Source organism: Neopsephotus bourkii, unplaced genomic scaffold (genome assembly GCF_033783945.1).
Source record: "Neopsephotus bourkii isolate Nb327-2 ecotype Australia unplaced genomic scaffold, CSIRO-AGI_Nbou_v1 NB_534, whole genome shotgun sequence".
NCBI lineage: Eukaryota > Metazoa > Chordata > Aves > Psittaciformes > Psittacidae > Neopsephotus > Neopsephotus bourkii.
The window spans coordinates 4,529-24,853 of record NW_026901035.1 but is presented as its reverse complement, the minus strand read 5'-3'; the positions used below and the strand labels follow the sequence as shown (position 1 = coordinate 24,853).

General features: G+C 63.7%; 3 protein-coding genes across 3 annotated transcripts; 1 reads left to right on the top strand and 2 right to left on the bottom strand.

The window, feature by feature from the left end:
• Nucleotides 1-241: 241 nt before the first annotated feature.
• On the bottom strand, nt 242-1,648 carry LOC133210942 (G-protein coupled receptor 61-like). Its single transcript, XM_061350834.1, has one exon. It carries the CDS (start codon nt 1,550-1,552, stop codon nt 242-244), a length of 1,311 nt encoding a protein of 436 aa, XP_061206818.1. The 5' UTR covers nt 1,553-1,648.
• A 3,727-nt stretch (nt 1,649-5,375) lies between these two features.
• On the top strand, nt 5,376-6,922 carry LOC133210941 (amphoterin-induced protein 1-like). Its single transcript, XM_061350833.1, has one exon. The coding sequence runs from the start codon at nt 5,376-5,378 to the stop codon at nt 6,861-6,863; it is 1,488 nt and encodes a 495-aa protein (XP_061206817.1). The 3' UTR covers nt 6,864-6,922.
• Nucleotides 6,923-8,092: 1,170 nt separating this feature from the next.
• LOC133210940 (ataxin-7-like protein 2) lies at nt 8,093-18,747 on the bottom strand. Its single transcript, XM_061350831.1, has 11 exons — nt 18,604-18,747; nt 15,248-15,322; nt 15,051-15,155; nt 14,266-14,431; nt 13,873-14,171; nt 12,661-12,743; nt 12,320-12,555; nt 12,049-12,226; nt 11,159-11,280; nt 9,699-10,401; nt 8,093-8,150 (listed from the first exon to the last, which is right to left on the bottom strand). Exons 1-11 carry the CDS (start codon nt 18,698-18,700, stop codon nt 8,136-8,138), a joined length of 2,079 nt encoding a protein of 692 aa, XP_061206815.1. The 5' UTR covers nt 18,701-18,747; the 3' UTR covers nt 8,093-8,135.
• Between the last annotated feature and the right edge of the window lie 1,578 nt (nt 18,748-20,325).

The following is a 20,325-nucleotide window of genomic DNA, read 5'->3' as shown; positions in this document are numbered from 1 at the left end:
CTGTGGGGCAGCCCCAAAGGGGACAGCGGCCGGGCACGGGCCCACGTTCCCCGGGGCAGAAGGGTGCTTGGGGGGCAATGGCAGCGTGGGCAGTCCCCGCTCCAGCCCCGTCTCCTGTTCGGGGACCCCGTCCATGCCAGTCCCCCGCTCCCCCCATCACCCCACGGCGCAGCGAGCACGCACACACCAGCGTTCCCCTCTCATCCGTGTTCTCCCCCGGGGGCAGGCCCCATCCCCAGCGCTACAGCTCCGCTTTGGGCGCACGGAGCCCGTCCCCTCCGCGCCGCTCCGTCCCCTCGGCCGCCTCCTCCTCGATCTGCCCGGGGATGCGGAAATCGATGTGGGCCGGGTCCGGTTTGGGGCTGGGGCTGCGGGGCCGCGCCTCGCAAGCGGTGCCCTGCAGGAACTGCAGGAAGTTCTCCTCGATGGAGCCCTCCCGGCTCGGCAGCCGCAGGTCCTCCTCGGGGGGCTGCTTGAAGAAGCACGTAAGGAGCCGGCCCAGCTCGGCCCGGATCTGCCGGTTCAAGCACCCGTAGAAGAAGGGGTTGGAGGTAAAGCAGGAATAACCCAACCAAGTGACCACGGCCTCGGCCGCCGGCCCCGCCGAGGGCTGCGCGCTCAGCGCCGTGTAGAGGTGAAAGGTGAAATAGGGCAACCAACAGAAGAGGAACTGGCCCCCGACGGCCAGCAGGATGGCGGCCGCTTTGCCCCCGGCTCCGAACGTCCTTTGCGGCGTGGTCCGAGGGGCTCCGGATGTGGTGACCATGGTGGAGCGGCTGCTGAGCGACTCGGAGCGGCGCCGCGGGGTCTCCATCCAGGTGGGCAGCGGGCCGTGGTGCATGGCGGCCACGCGCGCCACCTTGAACATGCTGCAGTGCACCACGACGATGATGAGGAGGGGTAGGAGGAAGTAGAAAGCGGCGAAGAACACCACGAAGAACTTGCAGTAGGGACCGCGGCTCCATTGCAAGGAGCATCCGCGGGGGCTGCGGAGAGGGGGCCGGTCCGGTGATGCCCAACCCAAAACGGGGACCAAAGAGGTGGCGACGGCTTTGAGCCAGACGCCGACCAAGACGCAAGCCACCAAGCCCACGGTCATCCTCACCTCGTAGCGCATGGGGTGCACCACGTAGTAGTAGCGCTCCACGTTGATGGTGGAGATGGAGAGGATGCACATGGTGATGAAGCAGACGCTGAGGAACAGGTAGACGCGGCACATGGCATCGCCCAACACGGGGCTGTCGAACACGGCCGAGCCCGAGAGCATCTCCAACGGCATCAAGGTGAGGGCGGCCATGAAGTCCACCAGGCAGAGGTGGAAGACGAAGACGAACTTCCTCAGCGCCGGGGTCTTCACGATGACGGTCATGACGGCGGCGTTGCCCACGATGGCCGCCAGGTCCATGAGCAGCATGAAGAACAACCCCACCGACCTCGAAGCCACGTCCCTGGCTTTGGTGTCGGCTGTGCCATTGGGGGACATGGGGCTTGCGGAGGGTTGGAGCCCCCGCACCTCCCTAGAGCCATTCCAGGCCCATGGTGCTGGTTCCATCCTGGGCCACCACCATCACCAAGGGGAGCATCCTTGCGCTGGGCATTGCTGGATGAAGGGGGGGGGGTCACATCCTCGCTGGATTGGGGGATATGGGGTGCTCAGAGCACCCAAAGGTGCTGCCCAGCCCCACTCATCTCCCCACTGGGCACCTGTGGGGATGGGAGAGACATTGGGAAGGGGGCACAATCCTGGGGGGCTGAGTCCAGCTGTGACCCCCCAGCTACAGCCCACAGGGTTCCCTTCCATGACCCCCTTCCCCCCACCCAAACCCCTTTCTCAACAGCCTTATTCCGCCCCAAAATGACCAATTTGGGGGTGACCCCACCCGAAACTCCAATGTTTCAACCCAAAACACCCCAGTGGGGTACTGAGATCAGCCCCCCCCCATCTCCTCCCTTTGTGTACCAATGGCCATGCGTGACCCAAGCCTGGCCCAGCGGTGGGTGCTGCACCCCCAACGACCCAAAATGGGTGCTACCGGGGTGAGGGGGGACACACCCAGAACCCCCCCCATGGGTGGTGCTTCCCAAGAAGGGTGGGGGTCCCCATCTCCTGCATCCCATGGGGGGTTACTGTTGGAATGAGGGGGTTCCTGATGGAATTGGGGGGCTACTGATGGAATAGGGGCGTGCATCTAGCCCCCCCCCCCCCATATTCCTCCCCACCGGTTGGGGTCCGCTTCATGTCCCCCTTCATATTGCATCCCCCCCCCCCCAACCCCCGGGCATCGCCCCGGTTGGGGGGGGCTCGGCCGCGGCACTTACCGTGGGGGGGGGGGGGGCGGTCGGAGCGGGAGGGGCTCGGTTGTGCGGGGGGGGGGGGTCCCCGTCGGTGCGGGGATGCTCGGGGCCGGGCCGGAGCCGCTGCGGCGAGGGATGCTCTGCACCGAGGCTGCTGGGTCCTAGCGCCTCCCGCCAGCGCCGCGGTACCCCCGGCACAGCGTCTCCCCCATACACAAGGCGGGGGCGCTGTGGGGGGGGGGGTCTTAGACCGGCTGGAACCCCGTTTATTCCCACTGGGATAGGGGTAGAGGGTGGGCTTTGTCCCGTGGCCTGTGTTGCTTCAGGCCTCAGTTACCCCAGTCGCCCCATAGAGGGGGCACTGGAAAGGGGGTGCTGCACTCGGGAGCTGTGGGGGGAGCAAAGAGGGGGTTTGGGGTGATGGGGGGCAGGGTGAAGGCACCCTGGGGTGGGAATGGGGGGGGGGCAGGAGGCAGATCCACAGTGGGGGGGCACAGAGTGGGGCTGTGGGGGGTGCAAGGGGATGCTCAGGGCTGGGGGGGGACCGCTCAGAGAGGCCGCAGGACCCCCAAGCTCTGCCCATCCCCAACCCAGTGCCCCCTTCCCTTGCTCCCAGTTCCTCAATGGGGCAACTGGGATGGGGGCAGCTCCCCACCACCACCACCATGCTCCGTGCCTCAGCTTCCCCAGGGCACAGCCATTCGCTTCCAATGGGGATCCCCATCTCCCCCAGGGACGGGCATCCCCTTAAATCCCTATGGAGGCTGTGAGCTTCCTCCCCGCATCGCCTTGCTCCCTGTCCCACGGGAGCGATGGTACCCAGCGGGGTACCCAACCCGCCCCATGGGGCAGCCGGAGCTGAGCGTGGGATCGACCCTGCTCCATGGGGCGGGGTGGGGGGAGCCCCCTGTGCTGATGACTCCTGTGGGCATCAGAATCCATGAGGATACCAAACCCTGGGTGCCCCCACCCCACTGTTCCCTTCCTCCCCCCTTTGGGTGCAGGCAGGGGTTTGGCCACGCTGACCCCCAATCTTTGAGGGTGCCTCACAATGGGGAGGTGCGGAGCCACCCCCCTGCACCCCATGGATCAGGAGGGTCATGATGTGAGGAGCATCAACCGAAGCATCCTGCCCCCCCCACCCTGGGATGCTGCCTTGGCTTATGGTGTCTTGGCACCCTAGCCCCCTGCACCCCACTATCACAGCACCCTACATACCAGCAGCCTGGTACTGAGCACCCCAGCCCTTTGGGACACCCATAACCCAGTACCAAAGCACCCAGCACATCTGGCTGGCCAGGCCCACAGGGTAAGCGTGTTTGCACATGTGCATGTGTGCACATACATGTATAATGTGTGTGTGGCTGACTGCCCCCCCCTCCCATGCACACATCTGGCATGTGCATCCATGTGCAGGTACACACATGTAAAGACGCGTGTTACCATTGGTGCACCCATGTGTACGTGGTGCATGCGTGTGTGCACATGTCTCTAGCATGTGTATGTGTGTGTGCATGCATCACGTGCATACCTGCATGCGTGTGCGTGCCGACACGCGTGTTGCACACCCATCCCTGTGGGGACACGGGGGGCACCGGCGGGTGCTGCGCAGGGATTAGCACCGGATTAAACGGAGAAACCGAGGACGAGCAAAGGACACGATTCCCGGCAGCTGGAAATGGGGTGGGACAACGGCACCGGGAACACACACAGGGTGTGAGGGGCACCCTGGGGGTGCGCTGCTCCCTGTCACCCCTTAATTACTGTGTGTGTGCCCCCCCCCCCCAAAAGAGCTGCATCATCCCCGGCTCCGGTCCCTCTGACCTTGGCCCCAAACCGGCACTGATGGATCCCGGCTATAGAACGACCGGAGGCAGCGATGGGTGCAGGGGGGGCAGCACCCAGGGGTGCCCTCCCGGGTGGGTCGGTACCAACACACTGGGGATTTGGGATGAGGATGAGGATGGTGTGGGGATAGGGCAGGAGATGGGGATGGGAGGGTGGGAGATGAGGATGAAGGTGGGGACAGGGATGGGGATGGAGTGGGGTGGGGATGGATTGGTGGAGATGAGGATTAAGATGGGGATGGGATGGGGATGACACAGAAGCGAGATAAGGATGAGGATGGAGATGGGGTGGGGGTAGAGGGCACGGATGAGGATGAGGTTGACGTGACATGGGATGGGATTAGGATAAAGTTGAGGATGTAATGGGGATGAGATAAAATGGGATGGAGATGGAGATGGGCTGGGAATGAGGATGGGGATGTGGTGGGGATGCGATGGGGATAAGGATGAAGGGATGGAAATGGGATGGGATTGGGATGGGGGGGTCGGCTCCTCCAGGGTCTCTCTCGGGCCACCAGGGGTTAACCGGGCTCCGCCGCCATTGGTGGGGGGCGCCGCCGCGGCAGCCAATGGGGACGGGCCGTGCCCGCGGTGCGCCGCGGCGGGGCCGCCCCCAGACCCTGTCCCGGGGCCGCGGGTGCGCGCTGCAGACGGCGCGGGGCGACTCGGCCCGCTCGGCTCCGGTTCGGCTCCGTTCGGCTCCCATTGGCCCGGTTCGGCTTCTCTCGGCTCCCATCGGCCTGGCTCGGACCGTTCGCTTCGCCTCGCATCGCCTCGGCCCGGCCTGCTTCGGCGCGGCCCGTTCGTGTCGGTTCGGGCCCGCTCGGCTCGGTTCGGCTCCACTCGGCTCGGTTCGACCCCGCTCCTCCAGTACCGGTACCAGGCCCCGGTAACGCCTCTGTTGGGAGGGGGTGTGACCGTGAGCATCCTCCCGAGGGCACGGTCCGCTGCAGCACCGGCACCGCGGGGGGGGGGGGGAGGCGGGAGGGGACCGGGGAGCGGTGGGGGGGGCACAAAGTGACACGGGGTGGCCAAAGCCACCGGCACCGGGCGAGCAGCGGGACCGGTAACGCCATGACACCGGGTGACAGTGACAGCCCGCGCGGTGACACCGGGTGACCAAAGCCACCACCCCACAGCCCATGCTGTGACACCGGCTGAGCAGCAGGCCCGGCGCACACCGTGACAGCGGGTGTCCGCATCCACCCCGTGCAAACGCACCCGGTGCCAGCGATGCCGCATCCTCACCGTGACCCCATGGCCGGTACCGGCGCCTCGGGGCTGCTCCTGTGCGTGGCTCTGGTGGCGGCGGCGGCACCGCGGGGTGCGTGGTGCGGGAGCTGCCCCCCGCGCTGCATCTGCGCCTCCAACATCCTGAGCTGCTCGCAGGCGGTGCTGAGCGCGGTGCCGGCGCCGCTGCCGCGCTTCACGGCCGTGCTGGACCTGAGCCACAACAACGTGAGCCGGCTGCGGGCCGACTGGGCCCCGGGGCGCTTGGCGCACCTCCACGCACTGCTGCTCAGCCACAACGGGCTCTCCTTCGTGTCCACCGAAGCCTTCACCCACGTCCCTCACCTGCGCCACTTGGACCTGTCCTCCAACCGCCTGCGTGCGCTGGAGGAGAACCTCTTCAGCGACCTCGCCGAGCTCGAGGTGCTGCTCCTCTACAACAACGAGATCTCCACCGTGGACCGCACCGCCTTCGAGAACCTCAACCGCCTGCGCAAGCTCTACCTGGGCCAGAACCGCATCGCCCGCTTCCCGCTGGAGCTGCTCCGCGACGGCAGCCGCCTGCCCCAGCTCGCTTTGCTCGACCTCTCGGCCAACCGCCTCCGCCATGTGCCCGTGGGCGAGCTGCAGGCGCTGCCCGCCTGGCTCCGCGACCGCCTCTACCTACACGGCAACCCCTTGGCCTGCGACTGCGCCCTCTTCCAGCTCATGGCCCGCGGCCGCCGCCGCCGTCTCAGCGCCGTCGTGGACTTCCAAGAGGAGCTGCGCTGCGCGCTCCCATCCTCCCCGGTACCCGTGGGCATCCTGGCGCTGGCCGGCCGGGCGCCGCTCAACTGCAGCGAGGCGCGGGAGGCGGTGCTGGAGGCGCACGTCGGGGACACGGTGATGCTGAGCTGCGACACGCGGGTGCGCGGGGCGCGCAGCCGGCACTGGGTGACGCCCGGAGGGGAACGGGTGCTGCAGGAAGCGGGCAACGGGAGCGCGGTGCTGCTGGCCAACGGCAGCCTGCAGGTGCGGGCGCTGCGGGCTGAGGATGCGGGGATGTACGCGTGTTGGGTGGCGGGGCCGGTGCTCAACGAGACGCTCTACGTGGAGCTGTTGGTGCATAACTTCACCCTGCACGGGCCCCATGATACCCTCAACACCGCCTACACCACGCTGGTGGGCTGCATCCTCAGCGTGGTGCTGGTGCTCATCTACCTGTACCTCACCCCGTGCCGCTGCTGCTGCTGCCGCGGGGGCACCGACAAAGCCCCCCCGCCCCGCGATGACAGCATCAACTCCTCGGTGCTCAGCGCGACCCCGAACCACGCCGCCGGGGAGCCCGGGAGGTCCCGCTCCGCATCCGGGGCCAGCGTGGGGCAGAACGGGAGGTTCAAAGCGGGGGGGACACCGCAAGGCCCCCCCCGCCATGGCCCCAGGGCACAGAGGAAGGTGTCGGATCCGGACTCGGTCAGCTCCGTCTTCTCCGACACCCCCATTGTGGTGTAGAAAGATGGGGGGGGGGGCACCCCATGTCCAGCCCCCTCCCATCACCCCCCCCCCTCCATTCAATGGATGCGCTGCAGGTGGGGGGGGGGCAGCCAAGACCCCCATTGCCTCCCCAGGACTCAGTCATCCCCCCCCTGGCCTCCATGGGACCATAAGGGACAATGGGGGGGGGGGCTCTGGGGGTAGCACCAGCACCCCCCCTGCATGTGCATTGCAAAGCATGAGCCCCCCCCCCCCCCCGGCCAGCTCTAGGGGGGGCACATCACTCCCAACACCCCCCCCCAATGCAACCCACAGCCACAAGCAGAGCCCCCCCACTGCAGAGAGGGGGACCCCACGCACCCCCCGGCCTGTGCCCCCCCCCCATGTCACCCCCCCCCCCCAATGCCTTGGCCACAATAAATGTGTTTCCCACCATGTCTGGGCTACCTGCGGATTGGGGGGGGCAAATTGGGGTCCTGGCGCTGGGGGGGGGTGGGGTAGGAACAGGGGGACCCCCCCCCTGTGTGCAGGGTCAGGCTGAGTCCTGCTGACACCCCAATCCCTATCTGGGATGTATGGGGGAGAAGGGGGGGGTCACCCCAGTGCTCACCCCCCCACTGATCTCCTCCCAGTACCACACTGACCCCCCCGAGCATCCCATTGCTGCCACTGCCCTCAATGAACCCCCCCCTCCAGCAGCCCATTGACCCCCACTGCCCCATAGGGTCCCCATGGTGTTGGGGGACCCCCATCCCCTTCCCCTTTAACCCATAGACACCCCTATCCCTGCAGACACCGCATCCCTGCCCCACAGCATCACCGGGGTCCCCCATCCTCGCTCTGCCCTCACCAACACCCCCCCATTCCCCAACCCCACACAGTGACCCCCAGAACTCCCCCCCCCGCCCCCCATACTTCTCAGCTTCTCTTTTTTTTCTTTCTTTTTCTTTCTTTTTCTAAAAAAGAAACAAAAAACAGCAATAATCATTCTTATAAATAGGGTGGCCTTTGGTGGCCTTTGGTGGCCATTGGTGGCCTTTGGTGGCCTTTGGTGGCCATTGGTGGCCATTGGTGGCCATTGGTGGCCATTGGTGGCAGTCCCATGCCGGGCCCCCCCCTGCGCCCGGGGGCCGGTTTTAGCAGCAAGAGAACAGAACTGAGTCTTGAGGTATTTGGCTGAGGTCGGTGTTTCCCTTGGGGGGGGGGGGGGGTTCTTGGGGGGTCTTTCCCCCCCCCCTCAATTCCATCGGCTCCCAGTGCAGGACGTGGGGTGGCCCCGGTGGCCTCCTGTTAATGGGCTTTGGACTGTGGAGAGGAGAGGGGGCTGGGTGAGCCCTGGCCATGGGGAGACCCCTGCCCATGGGGTCCCCATGGTGGTGATGGGGTCCCTAAAGGGAGCATCGGCCACCATGGAGGACCGTGGTGCCCCCCCACCCCCCCCATCACAAAGGTCTCCATCCCATCCGCAAGTGGGGTGAGGGGGACCCGCAGCATCCAGCACCCAGAAGCGGGATGTGGGGACCCCCACAGCATCTCCCAACAGGGAGCAAAGTGTCCCATGGGGTCCTCCCACTAAGGACACGTCTCCATGGTGACCACAGGGCGTCCCTCAGCATCCCCAAGCCAGGGCAGGGGGTCCCAGAGGGTCCCCATGGGATGTGGGTGCCCCCCCCCCCCAGGACCAGGGTGCCCCCGCAGCCCCCAGCCCTAGGAGAAGATGGGTCCCCATTTCCCGCCAGCCACTCCCCAGCATCACCCCAAACACCCACTTCCCCCTGCCCCCCATCCCAATATAGACCCCCATCTCAATAGGGTCCCCCTATCCCAACAGAGACCTCCCCCCAGCTAACAGGGACCCTCTCATGTCCATAGAGGCCCCTGTACACCAACAGGCCCCCCCCATCTCAACAGGGCCCCCCCATCTCTATAGGGACCCCCCATCCCAATATGGACCCCCTCATCTCAATAGGATCCCCCTCCAACCCAACAGAGACCTCCCCCCACCTCCATAGGGGCCCCTGTATCCCAACAGGGCCCCCCATCTCAACAGGGTCCCCTTATCTCTATAAGGACCCCCCCATCCCAATATAGACCTGCTCATCTCAATAGGGAACCCCCCATCCCAACAGGACCCCCCATCTCAATAGAGACCCCTTTATCTCTATAGGGACCCCCCATCTCAACAGGGCCCCCCTATCTCTATAGGGACCCCCCATCTCAACAGGACCCCCTTATCTCTATAGGGACTCCCCCATCCCAACAGGACCCCCCCATCCCAACAGGACCCCCTTATCTCTATAGGGGCCCCCCATCCCAACAGGACCCCCTTATCTCTATAGGGTTCCCCCCCATCCCAACAGGGACCCCTTTACCTCTATAGGGACCCACCCATCCCAACAGGGACCCCTTTATCTCCATAGTGACCCCCCATCCCAACAGGGACCCCTTTATCTCCATAGTGACCCCCCATCCCAACAGGGACCCCTTTATCTCCATAGTGATCCCCCCATCTCAACAGGGATCCCTTTATCTCTATATGGACCCCCCCATCCCAAGAGGAACCCCTTTATAGGGACCCCCCCATCCCAACAGGGACCCCTTTATCTCTATAGTGACCCCCCCCATCCCAACAGGGACCCCTTTATCTCTATATGGACCCTCCCATCCCCACAGGGACCCCTTTATCTCTACAGTGACCCCCATCCCAACAGGGACCCCTTTATCTCCATAGTGACTCCCCCATCCCAACAGGGACCCCTTTATCTCTATAGTGACCCCCCCCATCCCAACAGGGACCCCTTTATCTCTATGGGCCCCCCCCCACCTCAACAGAGGCCCCCTCCCCAGCGCTACCTTCAGGCCGCTCCGCTTCTCCTCGAAGCCCGGGGGGGTCCCCACCTTCTTCCTCCGCACGGACCCCCCCGGGCCGGGATGGGGTGGGGGTGGGGGGGTCTCTGGCCTTCCCCTGCCCCCCCTGCAGTAGGTACCCGCGTTCTTCCTCTTCTTCACCTCCTCCTCGGCCACGCAGCGTGGGTGGGGGGGGGCCCGCTCCAGCCGCTTGGCCCGGGCTGTACCATTGAGGACGGGGGCGGCTCCTTTCGTCTTGCCGGGGGGGGCCGAGCTTTGCGCTTTGCTTTGGAGCTCCCCCCCCCCCGTGCCCATCATCATCCCCATCCCCATCATCCCCATCATCCCCGTCCCGTCCCCCCCCGCGCAGGTCCGTTTGTAGGGGGGTCCCCCCCCCCCCTCGCTCAGCGGCGGTTTCCACTTGCGGGGTTCGGGGTCGCGGCATTCCCGAGCTGGGGCAGCGTTCCCGGCCCTGCCGGCCGGCAGTTGGCTGAAGGAGGGCGAGGGGGTGTTGGCGGGCAGCGGGGAGGTGATGGAGCGGCTGCAGCCCCCCCCCTCGGGCTGGCTGCAGGCGGCAGCGGCGTGCGGGGACCCCCCCGGCGAGAGCAGCGTGGGAGGGAGGCGGGGGGGGGGAACGGGGGTGGGGATGGGGAGGAGAGGGGGGGAGCTGGGGGGGGCCGGGGGGGGGTCGGCGGCGGGGGGGATCTTCCTGTGGGAGGGAGAGGAGGGGTGAAGGGGGAGCCACAGATGCCGGATGCCGGCATTGGTACCCCCCAGGTTTTAGGGGGGGTGGGGGGGGAGAGTGATGGGATCCCCCCACCCCCCAAAATCCTCACTTGGGCCCTGATCCCCTTTTCTCCTCCAATGCAGGTGAAGGGGATGAGATGGGACCCCCCCGAATCACTGCTCCAAGCATTGTCCCCCCCTATTCCAGATGGGGAGGGGTGAAATGCGACCCCCCCAAATCCCTGCTCCCAGCGTTGTCCCCCCCTATTCCAGATGGGGAGGGGTGAGATGGGACCCCCCCTATACCCCTACTCCGGTCCCTGACCCCTCAATCCCAATTGGAAAGGGGCAATACAGGAACCCCCAAATCCCTGCTCCCAGCATTGTTCCCCCTATTCCAGATGGGGAGGGGTGAAATGGGACCCCCCCAAACCCCTAACTCCAGCCCCTGACCCCTCAACCCCAATGGAAAGGGGCAATACGGGAACCTCCAAATCCCTGCTCCCACCCCTGAACCCCCCCATATCCCCTTAACTCAGATGGGGAGGGAGGGATGAGATGCCCCCCCCCCCAATTCCCACTCCAGTCCCCAATCCCCCCCCCCCAGTTCACATGGGAAGGCTGAGACACGCCCCCCCCCATCCCTCCTCCCATCACTACCCCCACATCCCCTCCTATTCCAGATGGGGAGGGCTGAGATGGGACCCCCACATCCACGCCCCCATCCTTGCCCCCCCCACCTCCACATGTGGGAGCTGAGGTGCCGCTCCAGCATGGAGCCCAGCGCCGCGCAGAACCGGTCCAGCCGCCGGTTGAACACGTAACAGCCGGGGCTCACCAAGCGGCTCCCGAAGGTGCAGAACTGGGGGGGGGGAGACACATGGACACGGTCAGTGACCCCCTCTCCCCAAATCCCTGTTGCTAACTGTGAACATCCAAGTCAATTCCCAGTTCAACCGGATGGGGATGGAGATGGGAGCAGACAGGGATGGAGATGGGAGCAGATAGGGATAGAGATGGGGAGTAGCCAGGGATGGAGATGGGAGCAGCCAGGGATGAAGATGGGAGCAGAAAGGGATGGAGATGGGGACAGCCAGGGATGGAGATGGGAGCAGACAGGGATAGAGATGGGGAGCAGACAGGGATGGAGATGGGAGCAGATGCGGATGGAGATGGGAGCAGAAAGGGATGGAGATGGGAGCAGAAAGGATGGAGATGGGAGCAGAAAGGGATGGAGATGGGAGCAGAAAGGATGGAGATGGGGACCAGCCAGGGATGGAGATGAGAGCAGCCAGGGATGGAGATGGGAGCAGAAAGGATGGAGATGGAAGCAGACAGGGGTGGAAACTGGGAGCAGACAGGGATGGAGATGGGACCAGCCAGGGATGGAGATGGGACCCCTTAAATCCCTCCCATCTTGGACCCCGTCAATTCAGATAAGAGGGGCTGAGACGGACCCCCCTCAAGTCCCCACTCCAGTCCCTGGGTCCCCAAATCCCCCCCAACTCAGGCAGGAAGGGGTGAGATGGGACCACCCCAAACCCCCCCTTTGACCCCCTTTCAGCACACAGCAGCACTGGCTTAACGGGGGGGGGGTGTCCCCAACCCACCCCAGGGTCCCCCCACTCACCGCCTGTGGCCGCGGTGGGCGCAGGGGGGGCCGGGGGGGCTCCTCACCCCCTTCTTCTTCACTGTCCTCACTGGACACCCGGGTCCCCCCCTTTGGCACAGGGAGGGGGAACACCCCAATACCCCCATCCCTGGGGGGGGGCACATCCTCGGGGTCACTGTCAGAGGAAAGCCGGGTCCTGTGGAGTTGTGGGGGGGGGGGAAGAGATGTTTGGGGTGCCCCATATGGGGGGGTCACCCATTACCCATCACCCCCCCCCCCCAAGCCTCACCGGGGCAGCGGGCAATGGGGCAGCTTGGCTCGGCAGGGAACGGCACTGGGGGGTCCGGTGAGGGGCTGCGGCAGTGAGGGGGGGTCCTGCGGCGTTGGGGGGGGCTGTTCCTTCGTGGGGGGGCTCCTGTCCTTGGGGGGGTCACCTCGTCGGGAGCTGGCCTTTAGCTCAGCCACCAGCACATCAAAGTCCTTGTCCCGGCCCTGCACCTCGCGGCGCTGGTGAACGGAGTGGATCTGCACCAGGAAACATGGGATGGGGTCAAAAAGGGGGGGGGCACCCCCAAAAACACCCCCCCAATGGGCAGGGTGAGGGTGTCTGTGTCCCCCCCTCTCAGGTACCTTGCAGGTGAGCAGGCGGGTGCAGAGCTTGTTGGTATCGGGGTTCAGCACCCCACACTGCCGGTTCAGGTCGCACTCCTTGCCTGCAGGCAGAGGAAGGCAGTGGGTGCTGTGGGGGGGCAGGGGGGGGCTCAGTGCTGGGGACCCCCCCTCCAAGTATCCAGCCCTGGTTGAGGGTTTGGATGGTGGGGATGAGTGTGATGGGGGCTAATCACTGGGATCACTGGGGGTAAAGGGGATGGGAGCAGCCAGGGATGGAGATGGGGAGCAGACAGGGATGGAGATGGGGACCAGACAGGGATGGAGATGGGGACGAGCCAGGGATGGAGATGGGGACCAGACAGGGATGGAGATGGGGACCAGCCAGGGATGGAGATGGGGACGAGCCAGGGATGGAGATGGGGACCAGACAGGGATGGAGATGGGAGCAGACAGGGATGGAGAATGGGATCAGACAGGGATGGAGATGGGGACGAGCCAGGGATGGAGATGGGAGCAAACAGGGATGGAGATGGGAGCAGACAGGGATAGAGAATGGGATCAGACAGGGGTGGAGATGGGAGCAGCCAGGGATGGAGATGGGGACCAGCCAGGGATGGAGATGGGGACCAGCCAGGGATGGAGATGGGGACCAGACAGGGATGGAGATGTGGATGAGCCAGGGATGGAGATGGGGATGAGCCAGGGATGGAGATGGGGACGAGCCAGGGATGGAGATGGGGACCAGACAGGGATGGAGATGGGGACCAGACAGGGATGGAGATGGGAGCAGCCAGGGAAGGAGATGGGGACCCCCTCCTCGAAACAAAGAGGCTGGGATGGGGGGACAACAGCCCTGAATCACCTTCCATGGGACTGGGGGGGGGGGGGGGCACTACCTCCTGTGACCCCCTTTGACCCCCTTTCACCCCCTCCCTGTGGCAAGCTGAGCACCCCACTTTCAGCCCCCAAACTGGGTTCTGCTCATGGCATCACTCCCTGTTACCCACAGCATCGGTGGAGGGGGGGGGGACACAACACAGTGGGGAGGGTTCACCCCTAGCTCATGCTTGTGCCCCCCAGCCCCTGCTGCTGAACAGAGCACGGGGTGGGAGATGCCCCATTGGTACCAACCCCAGTGCTGAAATGAGGACCGGGATGTCCCAGTGGGATGAGGACACCAACCTGCTGCCCGCCCCCCCATCCCCAGCATGGAAAGTGGGGGGGACTCACGTGCCAGCTTCTTATGGGACCTGGGGGGTGTCCTGGTGGCACCGGGGGGGGGATTTGGTGGCTTCTCCCCTGGTGCTGGCCCATTCTCCGGTTTGCCCCCGGGGCCATCATCAGGCACCGACGAGTCCCCCCCGAGCCCAACCGGCACCGGGGGCTCCTTTGGCACCGCGGCGCTGCCGGGTTTCCCTAGGGATTCCTTGGAGCCGTTGGGAATGGCCTTGGGGGGCACCTTGATCCCGTGCCCGTCTGCTTTGGGGATGCTGGGGATCTTCTCCAGGTTGACCACAGGCACGAACAGGCTGCGGAGAGGGGTTGGTGGTGTTGGGGGGGGGGGGGGGTCAGAGAGCGGTTGGGTGCCATGGAACGGGCACAGCCGCCCCTCCCGGTGCTCACCATAGGTTGTTATCCTTGTCCGGGCGCTCGGGAAGGGGTTGGGGTCTCCTGCGGGCTCCGGGGTGCTTCTCCCGCAGCGCCTTGGCCGTGCCGGGGGTCCCGTTAACGGGGATGTGGCACTTGGTGGCGCGGGCGTAGAGCTTGGAGAGGGGCCCATGGCGGCGTTCTGGGTGGGAACGGGGAGAAACTGGGGCTGAGCCCATAACTGGGGTACCAATACTGACATCCCCCCCACCCACCCACCCCAGCCATTCCTATAGGATGCTGTGTCCGGCTCTGGGATACAGCACAAGAGGGATGTGGAGCTGTTGGAGCGAGGCCAGAGGAGGCCATGGAGATGCTGCGAGGGCTGGAGCAGCTCTGCTCTGGAGCCAGGCTGAGAGAGCTGGGCTGGGGCAGCCTGGAGAAGAGAAGGCTCCTGAAGGGGAGACCTTAGAGCAGCTCCAGTGCCTAAAGGGGCTGCAGGAAACCTGGAGAGGGGCTTGGGACAAGGGATGTAGGGATGGGATGAAGAGAAACAGCTTCCAACTGGAAGAGGGAAGAGTTGGAAGAGATACTGGGAAGATGCTCTTCATTATGAGGGTGGTGGGACAGTGGCACAGGGTGCCCAGAGAAGCTGTGGCTGCCCCATCCCTGGCAGTGCTCAAGGCCAGGTTGGACACAGGGGCTTGGAGCAAGCTGCTCCAGTGGAAGGGGTCCCTGCCCGTGGCAGGGGTTGGAACTGGATGAGCTTTAAGGTCCCTTCCATCCCCATTCCCAAGCCCATCCTGGGGCCCTGTGCTCACCGCAGTGCTTCTGGAAGGCCTGGGGCTTCACCACCTGGCTGCAGTGGTTGCACACCACCAGGTAGAACTCATCGTGCGCCGGGCAGTGGCCGAAGATGCTCATGTCTGTGGGCAGAGCGTGGGGCACCATTCCCAGTGCCAGGGGGAGCCGAACCTGGCCCTGGAACACCAGGAATGCTGCCCAGGGCTGAGCCTACCTTCCTTGATCAGGGTCATGGCGTCCAGCTTCTTGCTGATGGTTTTCCCACTCTCCTCCAGCTCCAGCCCGGATCCTGCTGGACACAAAACCCCATCAGCAGTGCCCAGAACAGGCTGTGACCAACTGGTACCCAGTGCCATCCAACAGCGCTCTATTGGGTACCCAGTGCCATACAACAGTGCTCTACTGGTACCCAGTGCCATCCAACAGTGCTCTACTGGTACCCAGTGCCATCCAACAGTGCTCTATTGGGTACCCAGTGCCATCCAACAGTGCTCTATTGGTACCCAGTGCCATCCAACAGTGCTCTATTGGGTACCCAGTGCCATCCAACAGTGCTCTATTGGGTACCCAGTGCCATCCAACGGTGCTCTATTGGTACCCAGTGCCATCCAACAGTGCTCTATTGGTACCCAGTGCCATCCAACAGTGCTCTGTTGGGTACCCAGTGCCATCCAACAGTGCTCTATTGGTACCCAGTGCCATCCATCAGTGCTCTATTGGTACCCAGTGCCATCCAACAGTGCTCTATTGGTACCCAGTGCCATCCAACAGTGCTCTATTGGTACCCAGTGCCATCCAACAGTGCTCTATTGGGTACCCAGTGCCATCCAACAGTGCTCTATTGGGTACCTGATGCCATCCAACAGTGCTCTATTGGTACCCAGTGCCATCCAACAGTGCTCTATTGGGTACCCAGTGCCATCCAACAGTGCTCTATTGGTACCCAGTGCCATCCAACAGTGCTCTATTGGTACCCAGTGCCATCCAACAGTGCTCTATTGGGTACCCAGTGCCATCCAACAGTGGTCTATTGGGTACCCAGTACCATCCAACAGTGCTCTATTGGGTACCCAGTGCCATCCAACAGTGCTCTATTGGTACCCAGTGCCATCCAACAGTGCTCTATTGGGTACCCAGTGCCATCCAACAGTGCTCTATTGGGTACCCAGTGCCATCCAACAGTGCTCTATTGGTACCCAGTGCCATCCAACAGTGCTCTATTGGGTACCCAGTGCCATCCAACAGTGCTCTATTGGGTACCCAGTGCCATCCAACTGTGCTCTATTGGGTACCCAGTGCCATCCAACAGTGCTCTACTGGGTACCCAGTGCCATCCAACAGTGCTCTATTGGGTACCTGATGCCATCCAACAGTGCTCTGTTGGGTACCCATTACCATCCAGCTGTGCTGTACTGGGTGCCCAGTGCTATACTGAGTGCTCAGTCCCATCCAGCTGTGCCATAGTGGGTGCTCAGTCCTGTCCAGCCATGCTGTACTGGATACCCAGCTCCATACCGGGCATCCAGTCCCATCCAGCAGTACCAGTTTGGACACCAGTGTCATCCAGCAGTGCTATACTGGGCACCCAGTCCCATTCAGCCTGTGCCATACTGGGCAACTATTCCTGTCCACGCTGTGCTATACTGGGTGCCCATTGCCATAGTGCCTGGTTCCCACTTGGTGCTCCCAGCATCCACCACCCGGTTCCCAGTGCCCTCTGCCTGCGCTGGGGTGATGCTGCCAACTGGTTCCCAGACTGGGCTACTCAGCGCCTGGTCCGGGCTACCACAACTGGATGGGGTAACTGGCTCCCAGTAACAGGCACAGGCTTCCCAGTGACCAAACTGGGCTGCGTGGTGCAGGGCTCCTGCTGCCCAGTTCCAGGTTGCCCAGTGCCCTGCTCCCAGTGCTGGGTGCCCAGGGCCCTGATCCCAGTGACTGATACCCCACTCCCAATGCCCTGTTCCCAGTGCCCAGAGCAGGGTTCCCAGTGCAGGATGCCCCATTCCCAGTGCCAGGAGTAAGAATCAGGTTCCCAGTGCCTGGTGCAGGGCTTCTGGTGCCCATTCCCAATGCTCCTATTGCCCAGTGCCCAGTTCCATGTTCCCAGTACAGGATGCCCCATTCCTGGTGTCAGGTTCCCAGTGCCCAGTTCCATGTTCCCAGCGCAGGATGCCCCATTCCTGCTGCCCAGTTCCCAGTGCCCAGTTCCATGTTCCCAGTGCAGGATGCCTCATTCCTGCTGCCCGGTTCCCAGTGCCCAGTTCCAGGTTCCCAGTGCAGAATGCCCCATTCCTGCTGCCCAGTTCCCAGTGCCCAGTTCCAGGTTCCCAGTGCAGGATGCCCCATTCCTGCTGCCCAGTTCCCAGTGCCCAGTTCCATGTTCCCAGTGCAGGATGCCCCATTCCTGGTACCCAGTTCCCAGTTCCATGTTCCCAGTGCAGGATGCCCCATTCCTGCTGCCCAGTTCCCAGTTCCATGTTCCCAGTACAGGATGCCCCATTCCTGGTGTCAGGTTCCCAGTTCCCAGTTCCATGTTCCCAGTACAGGATGCCCCATTCCTGCTGCCCAGTTCCCAGTTCCATGTTCCCAGTGCAGGATGCCCCATTCCTGGTGTCAAGGTTCCCAGTGCCCAGTTCCATGTTCCCAGTGCAGGATGCCCCATTCCTGGTGTCAGGTTCCCAGTTCCATGTTCCCAGTGCAGGATGCCCCATTCCTGGTACCCAGTTCCCAGTGCAGGATGCCCCATTCCTGCTGCCCAGTTCCCAGTTCCATGTTCCCAGTGCAGGATGCCCCATTCCTGCTACCCAGTTCCCAGTTCCATGTTCCCAGTGCAGGATGCCCCATTCCTGCTGCCCAGCTCCCAGTTCCCAGTTCCATGTTCCCAGTGCAGGATGCCCCATTCCTTGTGTCAGGTTCCCAGTGCCCAGTTCCATGTTCCCAGTACAGGATGCCCCATTCCTGCTGCCCAGTGCCCAGTTCCGTGTTCCCAGTGCAGGATGCCCCATTCCTGGTGTCAGTTTCCCAGTTCCATATTCCCAGTGCAGGATGCCCCATTCCTGCTGCCCAGTTCCCAGTTCCATGTTCCCAGTACAAGATGCCCCATTCCTGCTGCCCAGTTCCCAGTGCCCAGTTCCAGGTTCCCAGTGCAGGATGCCCCATTCCTGGTGTCAGGTTCCCAGTGCCCAGTTCCATGTTCCCAGTGCAGGATGCCCCATTCCTGCTGCCCAGTTCCATGTTCCCAGTGCAGGATGCTCCATTCCTGCTGCCCAGTTCCCAGTTCCCAGTTCCATGTTCCCAGCACAGGATGCCCCATTCCTGCTACCCAGTTCCATGTTCCCAGTGCAGGATGCTCCTCTCCCGATACCGGTACCCACCGCTCGCTTCACCCGGTGCCGGGTGCCCAGTACCGGATGCCCCGCTCCCAGTGACAGAGCCCCCACTCCCATTGCCCTACGCCCGCTACCGGATGCCCCTCTACTCGCCGGCCGCTCGGCGGCGCTACCACCGGGGGTTGGAAATGGGGGGGGGCCGGCGGCCCCGGTTCAAACCCCCCCCCCCGCCCCTCACCGTGGTCTCCGGGCGGCCCCGCTCGCTGCACCCACGCGCTCCAGCTCTGCCCCGCGAACTCGTCCAGGCCGGGCACCCTCCGCTCCGCCGCCGCCATCGCCGCCGCCGCCGCCTCCTCCTCCTCTTCCCCCCCCCCCCTTCCACCGCCGCCACCGTCGCCACCGCCCCGTGCACCCCCGCGCATGCGCTGCGCGCCCCCGCCCGCCCCGCGGCACCACGGGCGGTGTAGTCCCGCCTCCCCACCCCTCCATTGCCGGTACCCCCCGATACCGGCATCGGTGCGGGTATGGGTACGGTGCGGTAACGGTGCGGTGCGATGCGATGCGATGCGATGGGATGCGATGGGGACGCGGCCGCACACCCCGTACAGGGATGGGACCGGGGACTCCATATACCCTATACCAGCCGGCAACCCCGGGTCCTATATAGCTCCTATACGACGATGGAGACCTGGGTCCTATACACCTCTATACCGGGATGGGACCGAGGTCCACTATGGTGTCTATAGCGGGGTGATGACCGGAACCCTATGCACCCCTACATAGGGATAGGACAGGGGATTCCTTATACCCTATACCACCCGGCAACCCCGGGTCCTATATACCCCCTATACCGGGTCCTGTGCGCCTCCATACCGGCATTGGACCGAGGTCCTCTATGGTCTCTATAGTGGGGTGATGACTTGGAACATATGCACCCCTATATAGGGACGGGACCAGGGACTCCATATACCCTATACCAGCCGGCAACCCCGGGTCCTATATACCACCTATATGAGGATGGAGACCCGGGTCCTATACACCTCTATACCAGCATGGGACTGAGGTCCGCTATGCTCTCTATAGTGGGGTGATGACTTTGAACATATGCACCCCTATATAGGGATGGGACCGGGGATTCCATATACCCTATACCAGCCGGCAACCCTGGGTCCTATATACCCCCTATACAAGCATGGAGACCCGGGTCCTATGCACCTCTATACCGGGATGGGACCGAGGTCTGCTATGCTCTCTATAGCCGGGTGATGACTTGGAACCTATGCACCCCTATATAGGGATGGGACCTGGGACTCCCTATACCCCCTGTAACGGGATGAGGACTGGGGTTCATACACCACAGTACTGGGATAGGAGCAGGGGTCCATATACTGCCTATATTTGCTCTAGGGACCCGAGGCTCCTTATACCTCCTAAACCAAGGTGGGACCACGGCCTTATATAGTCCCTATACTGGGACGGGGACTGGCATCCTCTGCACCCCTATACAGTGATGGGGATCCCAAGGGTTACCCCTATGTAGGGCTGGACAACCAAGGGTGACATATATACCCCTATATGGGTCTGAAGACCAGGGTCACCCCTATATGGGGCTGGGGACATTGGGTTACCGCTATATAGGGCTGGGGACCCCGGGGTTACATACACCCCAACAGTGGGCTGAGCCCTGGGCTCGGGTGCTCCCCAGTCCAAGCTGACCTCAGGGGTATAGGCCCCTATAGAGCTGGGCAGCGGTTACCTGGGCCCCTATAGGGGCAGGACACCCCGGGGATGGACATACCCCTCTATAAAGCTCCTTTTACAGAGCAGGGACCCCAGGGGGTGTCACACACCCCTCTATATAGCTCCCAGGACCCCAAGGGGAGTACATACCCCTATATAGGGCTCCTTATCCAGAGCAGGGACCACGGGGTGGGGGGTATATATGCCTCTATAAAGCAAC

Coding starts and splice junctions, on each gene's coding strand:
- LOC133210942 (XM_061350834.1), bottom strand. CDS start 1,552: ATGGAACCAGCACCATGGGCCTGGAATGGCTCTAGGGAGGTGCGGGGG.
- LOC133210941 (XM_061350833.1), top strand. CDS start 5,376: ATGCCGCATCCTCACCGTGACCCCATGGCCGGTACCGGCGCCTCGGGG.
- LOC133210940 (XM_061350831.1), bottom strand. CDS start 18,700: ATGGCGGCGGCGGAGCGGAGGGTGCCCGGCCTGGACGAGTTCGCGGGG. Junction 14,172..14,265: donor GACAAGGATAACAACCTATG/GTGAGCACCGGG, acceptor CCCTCTCCGCAG/CCTGTTCGTGCCTGTGGTCA. Junction 10,402..11,158: donor CTCAGCTCCCACATGTGGAG/GTGGGGGGGGCA, acceptor TCCCTCCCACAG/GAAGATCCCCCCCGCCGCCG.